Below are 15,628 nucleotides of genomic sequence, written 5' to 3' on the forward strand. Positions count from 1 at the left end.
ATTTTAAAAAAATATCATAATCAATATTTTGAAATTCAAAAATTTAAAAACCTTTTTGTAAATAACTGCTTCTTTACCATATTAATTGTTCGTTATAGAAACGCTCTCCAAGGCAGAGGTTTGACAAAGTAGTTATTTACTTTCTTTACAAGTTATACAATGCTGTTCAAATAAGCCAAATCTGAATTACTAGTTCTAATTTTATCATTAAAACGAAAGCTTTTAATTCAATTCTCGTGGTTACATGAAACGTCAAATGTTGGAAGTTGAACCCAGGTTTAAACAAAATAAAAAGTTGCTAATATCTCACAAGTGATGCAATGTTTAAATAATTTTGAATGGATTAGAGTTGGAGAGCTGTTAATTTGCACTGCGCGAAAGTAAAAAGAGCGATAAAATGCGGTTCATATAATTACTAATCAATCTTGTCTTTAGGAATATTCAGCAATATACAACTATTTTTAAAATGGTATCGTAAGATAAATTGAGGCGCTAAGAACCAGACCAGCTTAAAGTGGGGGGTGGTGGTGGTGGTGGTGGCCTTTTTGAAGTAATTTTGAGAAAAAAAACAAAAAAAAAAAAAAACAGAAGCTATAAATTAGATGGTTTTATGTCAATAATTAGTATTTCTCTAATAAATATATCTGAAAGTCATATCTTATAAATTTTAAAATTTTTTAATAATAGAGGGATAGGACGCTTAAATTTGAGAGTTAGGCCACTCTTGCTCTAAACGCCTCAACTTTGTTACAAAAAATGATTTGGAGAAAAAAATTATGTTTTATGAATGCATTTTGGCGACAAGATTTGATCATTTAGTTCAAATTTTATAAGTAAATTTATAACTCATTAATGTTCTGCTGCTTTTGCGTCATCTCACCTGTCAATCAAAGATTTCTAAGATAAATTTGTTTTCTTTACATTATAAACCATTAGAAAATTCATGAGAAAAAAATTTTAATATTGGAACGAGCATCGGAATTACAACTAAATTGTCGTTGTTATTTGGAAATTCATGTCTTATTCAACATTTTCATTTGTTTTAAAATTAATATTCATTAATATTTCGTTATAATAAGATTAATAGTGTTCCTAAGATTATTATGTGATTGGGATTAACAAGATGCAATCACTATTATAACTCGTTTATTAATCTATTATTGGAAAAAAGGGAATAAGTTATCAAGAATATTTATTCTCGCTTTCACAGAATGTTCCTAAAACCTTTTCTTTTTGAAAACTGTTTAACTACGCGGTTAAATAAAAAGTTAACACTTATTTTAAACTTACTTTTTGCACATAACAGCAGAAAGTCGGTCATAAAATTAAAAAGAAAAAAGAAAAATTCACCAAAATACTGAAATGCACAATACTGTTTTTGTTGAATCTAAACTTTCTAGTTTATAAGATAGTTTACACGGTTTTACATCACGATTTGCCAGATTAAATACTTATTTATTTGAAGGTGCAATCATCATAAAATTGAATTTTAATATTAAATTTGAGTTTAAGTGCAATATTAAGTAAAATTGTTTAATCAAAGTTTACTGGTGCATGCCGGTATTGATTTCAACGCTATATGTATACTGTTGTAATAAAAAATAAATGGTAAATACAATAATATAATAAATAAATGGTAAATACAATAATATAATAAATAAATGATAAATACAATAATATAATAAATAATTTTGTAATAATAACAATTTATTTTGTGTTTTGTGTTTAAAAACTTGTGTTTATTCATACTTTTCTCCCCCGAATATTATTTGTTATTTGAGTATTGGTTTATGTAAATTAGATCAACAAATAAATTTAAGAATTGTGAAATGATAAGAATTGCATAGAAAAATAGACGCCTATTTGGGAGGGGGAGAGAGATACAAAAGGTCTACCACCGACAATGAAAATGTGTATGTATGTAACACCCAGACAGTGGCGTAACTACCGATTTGTAAGCGTTAACAAAGTCAATGGAGCCCAGTCATCTCAAGCTATATGCTAACATTAATGCATACTCCATTTATCAGTTTATGTTTTATATAACTAGTAGCATTGCTCATGAAAGTTAGTTAAGTTTTGTCATTCGTTATTTTCATTTAAATGATCTTTTGAAGTTATCCTTAATCAAGGAAAGCTTTTTTGGCTTTTTTTAGACTAATGATGCATTTTCAAGTGTATTTTGAGTATGGAATTTATTGTTTTACGTTTCAAAATTTAATTTCCGTACATCCTAATGGAATGACTATTTCCCAACTAGAAGAATCTTCACAAAACATCATTCAGAAATATTTTCATGAATTTAGAAATTGAAGTTGGAATGTTAAGGGAAGCATTAAAACAGAATTAAGAAGTGCTCAAGAGTATTGGATATCCATTAGATAATATTTTCCTATTTCGCCTCGTCATTTCCTCAATTTACTTTATTTTGTAGATTGCTCCTTTTCTTCTCAGCAGGCCATATCAGTGAAGGTCCTCTAAATTCTTACATAAAAACGTTAGACCTTATAAACAAATTCTAATTTATGTATAAATGCTATGATCAATACTGTTCTAATGTTATTATGTTTTAATGAAATTTAAAAGTTACAAGTTCATTATCTTTCAACGCGAATACAAAACAAATTTGTTAATTTTTCTGGCTTCTTTGTTCCGACAGCAATCATTAACGAAATTTATATTGCTAAGTACCTTTCAATTATTATTTATGGCACTCCTGATTGTTCACACCAAGAACAAGCTGCTTTTAGTATATGACATTTCAATGTAGTTGATGGATCTAAATTGAAAAGAAGTTTCTTTTATTTGAAAACTGCACAAAGAAAAGTGGCAAGGATATTTCAAGTTGTGTTCTGAAGACCTTTAAATACCTGAGTTTAGAGTTTCAGAACTGCATTGGTCAGGCCTATGATAATGGCGTAAACATTTCGGGGACATGTAAAGGTGTAAAAGCAGTACTGCAGGAAATGAACTCTTCCATGTGGAAACCATGTTCTGAACTTTGTATCTTGTGATTGTACTGAATCATGCAAAGAGACAATCTCCTACTTTGTAACCATCCAGGAAGATATGGCAGTAATTGAAAATTTTCTGCAGTAACAGTCCACAAAGGTGGGAGATTTTAAAGACACCTACGTCTGTTTTTTTTGCACAGCATGTCAAACTAGTTACTCAGCATTGACATGCAATGAAGTACGTCTTAAAGGATGGGAACTCTTAATCTTACAGCAAGTGCTCCATATCAGCTTCAATCAATTCAAAAATATATGTCAAATTTTGAATGTGTTCTGTTGTCAACTTTGCGGCTGAAACTTCTTACATTGATTCATGAAACAAATCTTGTCATTGAAGTGCGGGATGTTGTACTTGATGGAGCAAGAAATATTGGTTGTTTGATGAAAATATTGACTCTCTGATGAAACATGTTCAACTTGTTCGAGAACAGTAGGATATATTTCTACGGGTAACGAAACTCGTAGGTCAGAAAGAGGGCATTTTGTCTGGTTTATCTCACAGCAGACATTTATCGACACAATCTGAGGCAGAAGTGTACTACAAAGTTTAGTATCATTATTGACTCAGTTCTGTCTGGCCTTCAGTATCAATTCAACTCACTATGACATATCCTCACCCCATTTAGATTCCTGTAGCATTTCAATACTCTGAGTATTGAAGATCTTTTCTCTGCTATTGAACAGTTTTACGAAAGATACTCCAAACATGTTTCAAAAAAATTGTTTGAGGAACTAATCTTTCTGAAACAGATATATTTTACAAACTTCAAATTGAGGCCTGCAAGCCTCGTTATTTTGGTTAGAATTATTTTGTTCTATTTCTCATTTTAAACGTTGGGAGAAAATGAGTTATTAATATTAGTAAATAATGATTACATTTTTAAAATTTTTTAAAAATAGTTTGTTTAAACATAAATTATTTAAAGCATTACTCATTATTTCTTTAAAAATTAAAGCTAAAATTTTAAGTAATTTTTACTTTCAGAATAAAATTAAAAACTTTCTCCCAAAAGTTTAAAATTGGAGATAAAACAAAGTAATTCTAACCTCGCGATTTGTATTTTTTTTTTTTTGCTTGAACTTAGTTTTCTATTAAACTTCCCAAACGTCGTATATTTATTGCGCATATTTTTGGCAACAAGGTTTGATCATTTAGTTCAAATTTTATATGTAAATCAGGTCCTCACAGAGGCCTTACTCAGCCTCTGTGAGGGCCTGACTTTTAGTCACTATGGAATCAGTCGAGAGATTCTTCTCAAAATTGAAACTCATTAAGAAATATTGAAGTTTTATTATGAACCAAATGCGGCTTAGTTTACCATTACTAACAGCTATTAAAATTGAAATTCAGTGCGCACACATCTCTTTAAATGGCTAAATTAAAATATCTAACAGTTTTGACAATATCAAAAAAAATTTTGTAAAAACAATTATAAATAATAATTGTATCTATCTAATAGTAATAATAATAGATTTGATTTATTGTGTTCAAAAATGTGTCTAAAATTTTCAGACCTTAGAAAAGAGAGTATATGTAACATTGTCAAATCCAAAGTGTTCTGACGTTTTAAGACCCTTTTCTTACATTTCAGAGTAGATAAACGGCAGAAATCTTCTCGCCTCGACGTTTCTTCCGCAGCTATTGGCGACCACTTTCCAAAAAAACTTTTTGCCCACAGAATATTCCGGCTTCCACCTCCAGTTGCTTCCGCCTCCCAATTTGAGGCCGCCGCCAGAACTTAGTTCAGGAGGCAAAATTTTTTGGTGGCTACCGCCAGTCGGGAGGCGGTCTCTAAATCAACATGCCCCCAAAATATCTTCTAACGGCGGCCGCCAGTGGCTTCCGCCTCCAAAAAAAGTTGATCTTTCGGCAGAAAGCAACTTTGCCTCCGGGAGGCGTTATCAACTCTGTTAAATTTTTAGCATTAAAAAAAAGTCGTTGCCGTTGCAATTTATACAATAAACGAAGCCTTAACTTGCGCGCGAAAAAATCACCGAAAGGATCTGTAAACACTAAACTAACATAAAAAGCAACTTGTGGGCATTAAACTTAATATGGATATAACAATTGATCAAAATCTGAGAGACATACAAAGACAATACTTAGATTTCTTAGATGATGATGTAAGAGTTTCGATTTTAAAAGCAATTCTTTTAATCCATGCATTATTTATTAGTTTTTTATAGCTTAAACTATTTATTTTAAATTTTGCACAGACAATGTCTGCAGCAATACCTAATTTCCCAAACTGCTATGTTATGTTGAAAAGAAGAATAAATTCTCTTTGTTTGAAATATGTCAAATTTGATATTGTTTAAAAACTTTGGCACAATTTACAAATCTAAGGTTTAAAGGTTAAGTTATAAAGGTTTACCTCTATAACTTTTTTCTTTATGTTTATGTACATTTTATAATTTCTTATTTGTGTATATGCGTATATATGTATGTATATGTGAATACATTATAATAATTATTTGACCTATATTTAAGTTCTTTTAAAAGTCTGTTTTATAAGTGTTACTTATAAATTTTTGTAAAGTTCTATTTTTACTATGTGACTAGTTTATTTCTTATGTTTTTCTCTTATCTTTTCTTTATATTATTTAGGTCATTGCGTTTTATTAGTGAATTACTATTTGCAATGACCTGTGTTTTTTGTAACATCCTTAACACGAAATATATATATTGATTGATATTGATATTGATTGATATTAAATGTCCTTTAGGCTGACCAAGGTTTTTATCATTCAAAAGTCCGTGATATGATTGAGAGAAATGACTATAGACTGATTGTAAATTTGAATGATCTTCGCTCAAAAAATGAAGAAAGAACTTTAAAGTAGGAGTTTTTTTTTATTAGTGTTTTTTCATGACTTACAAATCATTTAATCTGTATAGCTACTATTATAATGTTAAAATAGCAAAGTATTATATTGATTTGTTCAAGTAATAAAAAAAAGTAACAATCATTTTTGAGTGGTATTTAATTTGTAAAAGAATGCTTTTTTAAGTAAAATGTGGCAATTTTAAGAATTAAATTTAAGGTCTGTGATTATTTAAGAAAAAAAAGTAGAAAAATGCTAACAGTTTTCAAAAAATTTTCTTTAAAAGAAAATTAATGCTTTGAAAGAAATTTTTTTTACATATATTATAATTCTTTTGTGTAAAATTAAGAAAAATTTAAATGATTAGAAGTGACTTTCTTGAACAAAGAAATACCATTAATTTAAAACTTTTTTTTTTAATCTCTTTTAAACTACTACACTCTGTAAAATTATTTTGAAATTCATTATTTTGAAATTTTTATCTTAAGAGTGTTGCCCTTTATAAAGTTTTTTTATTTAGAGTATTTTTATTTTGTGAAAATGATAAAACTTAGTTTAAAATAATTAAAATGAAAAAACATTCTTTAAAATTGTTGATCTCAACTTTTTTTTCTACAATTCATGGTTATTTTGTACTTCTTTTAAAATCCACATTATAATTAATCTTTTAGTTTGCTCAATCAGGCATTTGAAGAGTTGATTGGTTTTCAAAATGCACTTAAAGAATTTGTAAGTTCCACAGATTCGTCTTATGCTAAGAAGTTTGAAGAGTTCTTTGTTGGCTTTGAAGGAAGGTAAGCTTGAAAAAGTTTTGCTTTGAAGTAAGGTAACCAATTTTGTTGAATTGAAAGTTAACTACAAATAAAAAATTTCAAAATAAAATATTTATTTAAAAAAAATTTACCTGTTTTTATTATTTAGTTTTTATGTGTACTTTAGCTTTGGATCAAAACATGTTTCACCTCGAACATTGTCTGCACGTAACCTTGGTAATCTAGTGTGCTGTGAAGGAATTGTGACAAAGTGTGAGTTCCTCTTTACTATTGATTAGAATAAATGTTGATCAAGATGTAGTATTATCCCTCAAAAAATGATTAAGAATAATTTTTTTTTCATTTATTATTATAAAATAGATATAGTTCTTGACTTCTGAGAATTATCCGGGTTTTACAGGTTCTCTTGTATCTCCCAAACAGGTTCTCTTGTATCTCCTAAAGTCGTTAAAAGTGTTCATTATTGTCCAAAGACAAAGAAAATGTCTGATAGAAGATATACTGATCTTACTTCATTAAGTGCTTTTCCAAGCTCCTCAGTATATCCAACTAAGGATGATGATGGAAACCCACTAGAAACTGAGTATGGTCTGTCAGTTTACAAAGATCACCAAACTTTTACCATTCAGGTGTATATCATGGATGAATTTAATTATTCAATTTATAGGATTGTTTAAAAATCTTTATAATTTTGTAGATTCTTAAATTGTTTTTTTTAACATTTGTTCTAAGGGGCCTAAAATAAATTAATTTGAGATTTCAATTGGAGATTATTTGGATTGTTTACTTTCTATAGTTTGGACTTGATTTTAGGAAATGCCTGAAAAAGCTCCTGCTGGGCAGTTACCTCGCTCTGTTGATATTGTTGTTGATAATGATCTTGTGGATAAATGCAAAGTATGTCTTGGCCATCCATCTTTAGTTGTTTACAGGATAATTTGAAAAGAATAGAAAAAAAATTTTAATAAGGATTATTACAATTTAGAGTTTTTAATAGTTCTTATTGAAAATTTCATGAAACCATAAAAAAGCAGCATACATATTTTCTATTGTTTGAGTCTTATATATTTTTTAAAATATGTTTTTTGAAATTTGTTCATAATTTAAAATGTTTTACAGTATTTTAAATTCTATAAAAAAATTTTTAGCCAGGTGATCGAATTCAAGTTATAGGAATCTACCGATGTCTACCATCTAAAAGTCACGGTTTTACTCCAGGAACATTTAGGTAACTTTTTAATATATTTTACATTTGTTATGCTAAGTTTATTTTAATAGTAACTATTAACTGAAAATGAAATTTTCTTATGATAAAAACAATTTAAAAAAGAAAATGAACAGCTGCATTTTTTTCAAGCAACAGTTCTACTTATTCAATTTTTAAAATGAAAAACTAAATTTTTTTAACTATGAAGTTATAACTTGTTGAGTGTTTTGAGTCATACAAAGTTTTTAATCATTAGTTTTTATTGCTTTTATTAATTGAAAATTGTCTGACATCTTTATCTTTTGGCCATCAGTTTTTATTGCCAATTTTGATTTGCAATGAAAATTAATGATCAAAATATAAAGATGTCCAACAAACACATGCATAAGTAGCATTAACTTATAGTTCAAAATAAGTTTCTGTCATTTAGATTTCATTTTAAACTATTATTAACATTTAGAACAATTATTATTGCAAATAACATTAAAGTAATGAGCAAAGAAGTAGCTCCAACTTTCTCACCTGAAGATCTCACAAATATAAAAAAGTTTTCACGAAGCAAAGAGGTGATAAATATTTATGTTTCTACACTTAGTGGGGAACTTTCTAAAATATTTTTACCTTTCAAAAAGCCATATGTAAGGCTTTTCTTGATTTGTTCTATTTATCTATAATATAAATAGTATTATTTATTTTTAATATGAATTCTATTTTTTATTTATAATATGAATAATATTTATTTTCAACATCAATAGTGTTATGTTTTTAAAGGATAAAAGTATCAATACTATTTCATATGTTTAAATTTTCAATCATTCATTTTGCTGGCTATTGAATTCTTACTGATGCAACATTTTTATTGCTTAACACATGAACAATAGAGCAACTAGTTGTAGTTGTAATGCTTTAATTCACTGAAAAAAAACTCACAACCAATAACTTTGATGTTCATTTTTTGCGGTTGAAAATTTTAGGATGTATTTGAACTACTTGCCCATTCTCTTGCTCCATCTATCCATGGTCATACATACATAAAGAAAGCTATCCTCTGCTTACTGTTAGGGGGTACAGAGAAGAATTTGGACAATGGAACTCGATTGAGAGGGTCAGTTATGTAAACCAGAAAGCTTAAGAAAAGTTTATTCATAATAATTGTTGTTGCAGCTATGAAAACTCTGTCATTCATATGTTATGTATTTGTATCTAATTTACATTTTTCATGATATTTTTGCTATATTTTACTATGAAATTGTTTTTTTCTAGTTAGAATTTCTTTATGCTATTTAGCGATATCAATATTATGATGATTGGAGATCCCTCAACTGCAAAATCTCAACTGCTAAGGTATCTTGAAATGAAGTGATGTTTTTATAGTAAGTATATAATATTTTTTCTCAGACCAGACACTCCTTCAAGAACTATTGAAGCATGTCATGGATGAAATTTTTGGAGAAAAAACATCACCAAAACTATGATGACTTTGTAAAAAATTTAATACAGTCGATGTCAATCATAAGCATTTTGGCGAGATATAAAGTTTTTGTGTGAGCTAAGGCATTATTACAGATGTTATTTGGAAAAAAAAGATTTTACAAAAATTGATTTTAAGGCTCCTCCAAATATGAGTAATACTTGGTGGAATTCCAGAGGAATTCTATCATTATTGGTATTTCTTTTATTGCCAGAATATCAGCAACAACTACAACCAGCATGTAATTTTATTAATTGTGAACAGATGAATATGATTTATTTTAGGAATTTTTTGAATGTAAAAAATGCATGTTTAAGTTTTTTAATTTGTAATTATTGTTAATATTTTATTAATTTAGTTTATAGTAATATATAGAAGTTTAAATTTTTAGCACCTTTTAGTTTTTAGCTTTGTTTTTGCACTTATGAAAAACATTTGATATAATATTTTTAATTAAATTTGTAATATTCAGGTATGTTTTGCATACTGCTCCAAGAGCAATTCCAACAACTGGACGTGGCTCTTCTGGTGTTGGTCTCACAGCAGCTGTAACTACTGATCAAGAAACAGGTTTCTTTAAGAAATAATTATTATTTTTAAAGTTATGGTTATCTCTAAATGATTTTATTATGGTTTTTATTATGGCTGTTTGTTTTTAGGTGATCGAACTCTTGAGGCTGGTGCAATGGTGTTAGCTGATCGTGGTGTAGTTTGCATTGATGAATTTGATAAAATGTCAGATATGGATCGTACTGCAATTCATGAAGTTATGGAGCAAGGTCTCTTTTAAGTTTTACTGTTTTTAGTTTTAAAATTTGTTTTAATTTTGAGATTTAAAAAAAATCTCAGATTTTTAAGCCAATAAAACAACTTATTCATTGGGTGTATTCTTTTTTGATGATTTGTTATAGTTCATAAATAAGGTTTAAATATTTCCAGATAGCTGATGACTTTGATTTTTTAGCTCATAAATAAAGATTTAAAAATCTCCAGCTAGTTATTGGACAAAGTAACTTGATTTTTTTAAAAAATTTGAAGAAAAAAAGCTTTCAGTACCAAAAAAACACTTGAGATAAAATTTTGGTTTTAGTTCCAATATAAATATACTTAAGGATAAAATTTTACAAAATAATTAATAAAACTTTCCTTTTTATTATATTTCTCATTCATTAGAAATTCTTTTTTTGATCGGCTTAAAAAGTTGCAAGAAGAAATGCCACTGATCCACTGATTTATGTTTTTCATTCTCTTTATGTGCTATACTTAATTGGATTTTTTCAGATGCAGTTTTCTTAAATTTTCTAGAGATTTGCTTTCATAGTTAATATCCATTTAATTAAGAATTTTTTTCAGGTCGTGTAACCATTGCTAAAGCTGGCATTCATGCAAAGTTGAATGCTCGTTGTAGCGTGTTAGCTGCAGCCAATCCAGTGTATGGTCGTTATGATCCATACAAAACCCCCATGGACAATATTGGAATGCAAGATTCTCTTTTATCAAGATTTGATTTGTTATTCATTGTTCTTGATCATGTATAAAAATGATTATTGGGTGTTTTTCAAATTTTTTTATTTTAAAATGTATTTTCTTGTTAAAAATAACTCCCATGTATTTAATATACATTTATTATTTTTACTAAATACTTTGACTATTTTACTAAATACTTTGGCATGTCTAAGTTGAGTATTTAGTAATTAAGCTTTTTTTTTCCTGATTGAAGTAACAATACCAATTTTTCATTTCAAGATGGATCCAGAAAGTGATAGAAAGATCAGTGAACATGTGTTAAGAATGCATCGTTATAGAAATCCAGGAGAGCAAGATGGAGAGCGTAATTTTCTTATTTTTTCAAAATTTTCATATTTGTACCTAAGTTTTTATCAATATAGTTTTATGCTTTCTTAAGCTTTGGCATTTGGTGACAACTGTGAAGTTCTCTCAACATTTGATACTACTGATGCCCAGCAGGAAGAGGAATCGACACGTATTTATGCAAAGAAGGATTCTCAGCTCTATGGAGAAGAAAGCAAAAAAGAAAAATTTGTTTCTATGGCATTTATGAAGAAATATATACACGTTGCAAAGAATATCAAGGTAATCTGAAATGTATGGCATTTGCTTTTGTTATATTAGTTTTGAAATAAATGTTATGTTTATACCTTTACTAAAACTTGAAATTTTTTATAATTTCAGCCAGCATTAAGTCAATCGGCTATCGACCTCATTGTAAATGCATATGCTGACCTGAGAGATCAGGATGATGAAAATGCAACAGGAAAATGCAAAGTAAGTTTATTTTGTAAATTTATTCCAAACATTTTAAGTATAATTTTTTAAAGCCAAACAAATACTTTTTAGACTGCTCCAGTTACTGCTCGTACTCTAGAAACATTAATTCGCTTGTCAACTGCTCATGCAAAAGCTCGAATGAGTAAAACTATAGAAGATGTAAGTTCTAATAGTTTGAGATATTTCATAGGTAATCATTAAGCTAACTCTTTCTGAGCTGCATTCTATGAGTGTGGATCAAATGTGGTTTTAGCAATAATCCACATTAATTTGCAATTTTTACATTTCATTCTATCAAATTCTTTTCGTTTTTTTAAATTTTATGTTCAGAGAGATGCAGCATCTGCAATCGAAATGGTGGAATTTGCATACTTCCATAAGGTTTCCTTGTAATTTTTTTTTTTTTTTTTTCCTTTTTCATGACGTATGACGTACACGTTTTGCATTTGTAAAAATATTTATTAGGTCGAGCAACGGGTCGGAAAAAAAAATAAAAAGTCCGAAGAAACTTCAAAAAAAGATTCAGAGAACCAAATGGAGCAGGATGAAGAGTCTGAAGTCGAGCAAGAAGTTCAACAAAAAAAGCGAAAAAAGACTTCTGATAGTCAACAAATAAGATCAAAGAAAATGAAACTCACTCCAGGTGACGAGGGATATGACCCATTCGATTTTGAACAAGAAGAAGTTGAAGCTCAAGGTTTCCTTTTTGTTTTGCTGTGCTGTTATTAACATTTTTTGTTTTGGTGTGCTATTACTATTATTAGATTTTTTACTTGATTTTTAAAGTTGGATTTCCCAGCTCCAAACATGAGCGATCAAAAGAGAAAACTGCGTCTGAAAAAAGTGCGGAAATTAAGATTAAAGCATCAATTACAGAGGCCAGGTATGAGATTTTCATCTTTTTCTGCTACTAAATCAATTTAAATCCTCGTAGGTAATGTAAATTTTTAAGTGTGGTGATATCATGAATGTTCCTTTAAATTCCTTTAGATTTCAAACTTTCCGCTCAACTCTTCAAGCGCTGTTCAGTTCTGAGCATGTACAAACACTCCCTCTTTCAACGATCATCGAAAAACTTGCAAAAGATTACCCAGATTCAAAATATAGTAAATCCGAAATCGACGCTGCTGTGGAACGCATGACTGAAGATAATCATATAATGCTTTCTGACGGTCATATTTTTTTGGTATAAAATACACAGGCGATAATGCTGATCAGAAGAGCAAATAACTTGGATTAGATTTGATTCATAGACTTTTGAGTTGTTGGCATGTAAAACTTCCATAAATTCGAAGTTTCAAGTCTCGACTTGTTTTCATTGTACAAATTTTATTTGAAAACTTTTACAAAATTATTATTTTAGTTATGTCAATCTCCAGTATGTAGTAGCGTCATTATTCCGAGTTTCACGATTTATTACAATTACAAAACATCAGAAATACGGAGAAATTTATTAAGGGGTATTACACGTGCGCGTGCGTGCACATTTTTAAACATGCCAAGTATTACATATAAGATTCTAATTGAAATTAGAAACCTCCTGTGTCATATGTTTTGCCTTCTTTATCTTAGGTTTTGTCACTTTTCTTCATTTTTATAGCCCTTAATTTTTGACGACGCAATTTATTTTGTGAGTTTCCTTGATTGATCGACCATTTGATGCGGGTTTTGTTTATGTCGTTTAAACCGTTTATTGCATAATAATCTAGAATCAAATTAAGTTTTTTATAAATTAGGATTGATGATTTCATCCCTAGGTTAAAATTGGCCACCGCGTCATAGACACCAAACTTCAGCACTGTTAGGGTGACGAGATTTGTTTTCGGTATACGATTCCAAATTTTCCATTAAAGGACTCATTTGCATATTGTGTTTTACTATGAAGACATTTTCGAAGCTCATCGTCTTTTGTGAGATCCCCAAACACAAGTCTGATCTTGTAAATAACCTTCAAGGGAAGACAAGGACCTGACTTTTAGATTCAGTGCTATTCACTCTGTGAATAGCACTGAATCTAAAAGTCAGGTCATTCTGGAATTCAAAAATTAGTAGTAATTTTACATCAACTACTAATATTTGAATTCCAGAATGTCCTATTCCAAGAGCTTGATTGTATATATTGTTCGTGTGTTTATATTAAAGATTCCTTTTCTATTGACTGATTTAGAAGTGTAAAAGTTGTTTTGATATTTACATTTTGAGCAAAAAGTTGAAAGCTGACAAGCAAAAGTTGTTTGGAAACAAGTTGGGCAGCTCAAAACGCTTATGGTATCAGAAAAAATAGAATAGTCAATTATTCTATAACCTATCACATCTTTGTTCTTAATATGGGCAAACTTTGGTGTTGAGTTGAAAAGAGCTTCTACCTTGTGAAAAGAAGAACTCGACGTATCGAAGATGTTGGTTTGATTATCAACAAAAGATTCAATATTAACACTTAAAGAAGGAGGATTTACAGTATTTATAAAATCACTTCCACGTAGCGCCTTTCCATTAAAAATCTTTTTTCTTTTTCCTGCTCGTAGATTTAAAAAAACTAGAAAAACTAGTTCGTATTTTTTGGAGTTTCAGCAAAATTTTTATAGCAATTCCTTACAAGAAATAATTTTTTTAAAAAAACTTTTAAACATTGTAAAAGTAGAGTAAGAGCAAGAACAAAATAAAATTTGTTTTTATTATTTATTTCAAACTAATTTGTTCGGTGCCGTGTTATAAAGTTACTCCAGCCGTGTGCACATTGTAGTAAACATTTTAAAATCATGGAAAAACATCATGGAGCTACTCAACGCCGTTAATGCATGTTCTGGAAAAACACGAATTTTGCGTTTTTATAAAAAGGTTATGTTTTACTGCATTTTTTTGGCCCAAATAATTTTTTTTTTAAGTTTTTTTTTTCTTCTTCTAGCGCTTTAGTTTGTCTTAAATCAAACAAACAAAAAAATTTTTTTTAAATTACTCAAGTTTAGATATAAAATTTTGCCTTATAGTTGATGAACCATATTTGGGTATAAAGTGGTGCTGCTCTCTATTTTATAATGCCATAAAACAATTTAACTAAACTTCCGGTCTTTAAGTTACCATGATTAATGTAAACATGTAAAATTCTTTTGTTAGCTATGCATAGCTAACAAAAGAAACATAATATTTTAAATACCCGTTAAATACCCGATATCCCGATAACCCGAAATATGATCGAACGGGTTATCGAGGTTTTAAAGCTAAGGAACCGAAACCGATAAATTATCGGGTACCCGTTCGGGCATTGAACTTTTTTTACCCGAAAAACCGAACCCGGTTTTCGGCTTCATCACCGTTCGGGTCCGAAACTTAGTAAAAGATTTTTAAAAATTGCAAAAATTGCTAAGAATCACAAAATTTTTGCTACGAGTTGTTTCTTACGGTAATTTTAGCATCTTTGGAAGAGTCAGTGAAATGTATAATGTAAAATTTTAAAAATCCACTAAAATAAACTTACTTAAGCTGGGAGTTATTTAATGAAGTATTTAGTAAAAGTCCACAGTTAATTAAGCTACATAAGTTAATGAAATAGGTTAAATGATGTGAAAATATATGCAACTTTCTAAACACACTAGTTGTCTTAGTCATCATAGAAGTAAAACACTGGCAAGTATAGCAATTTCACATTTGAATTTTAACACTGATTATAAATAAACATTTAAAGTTTGGAGATGTACTGATTCGGAGACTGCTTTCATGAGTTTCTTAGCAAGAAATAAATTGGAAGAATTCTAAACCAAGTTTTGAAAAATCATTTTCGACAAATTCTTTGTCTTCTTCATTATCATACATATCCATAATGTTAATTGCGTCAACAAGGGCTTCCTCGATGTCATCATTCGGGTTTTCATTTGGAATTGATGGAGAGCTTTTGGTTTCTGAGCAGAATTTGAGCAACATTTTTTTCTCAAACTGAGAGTAGTTGCTCTTGATAAAGAGCAGTTTTTCAGCTTTCAGAGGATCTACGGTTTCTTCCCTAAGTGAATGTCAGGCTGGCAGCGCTGAACAAGCGCTCTTAGGATGCTGAACT

The 15,628-nt window shown here is 29.2% G+C and overlaps 1 protein-coding gene across 2 annotated transcripts; it reads left to right on the forward strand.

Moving 5' to 3' along the window:
* Positions 1–4,861: 4,861 nt before the first annotated feature.
* LOC145188505 (zygotic DNA replication licensing factor mcm3-like) lies at positions 4,862–12,959 on the forward strand. Of its 2 annotated transcripts, none has more exons than XM_080064979.2 (21): positions 4,862–5,138; positions 5,742–5,854; positions 6,512–6,634; positions 6,780–6,865; positions 7,037–7,242; positions 7,427–7,510; positions 7,762–7,841; positions 8,281–8,386; positions 8,795–8,925; positions 9,108–9,164; positions 9,764–9,861; positions 9,951–10,070; positions 10,645–10,823; positions 11,038–11,122; positions 11,198–11,385; positions 11,485–11,577; positions 11,650–11,739; positions 11,911–11,961; positions 12,046–12,277; positions 12,367–12,463; positions 12,571–12,959. In XM_080064979.2, exons 1-21 carry the CDS (start codon positions 5,070–5,072, stop codon positions 12,770–12,772), a joined length of 2,490 nt encoding a protein of 829 aa, XP_079921105.2. In that variant the 5' UTR covers positions 4,862–5,069; the 3' UTR covers positions 12,773–12,959. The 2 variants fall into 2 exon arrangements, with proteins under 2 accessions (XP_079921105.2, XP_089945469.1); XM_090089343.1 differs by having other exon boundaries at positions 4,988–5,138; positions 7,014–7,242.
* Positions 12,960–15,628: the final 2,669 nt, after the last annotated feature.

This window comes from Hydra viridissima, unplaced genomic scaffold (assembly GCF_058129835.1).
Source record: "Hydra viridissima isolate aposymbiotic clone 2 unplaced genomic scaffold, HvirCarnegie_v1 scaffold_5, whole genome shotgun sequence".
NCBI lineage: Eukaryota > Metazoa > Cnidaria > Hydrozoa > Anthoathecata > Hydridae > Hydra > Hydra viridissima.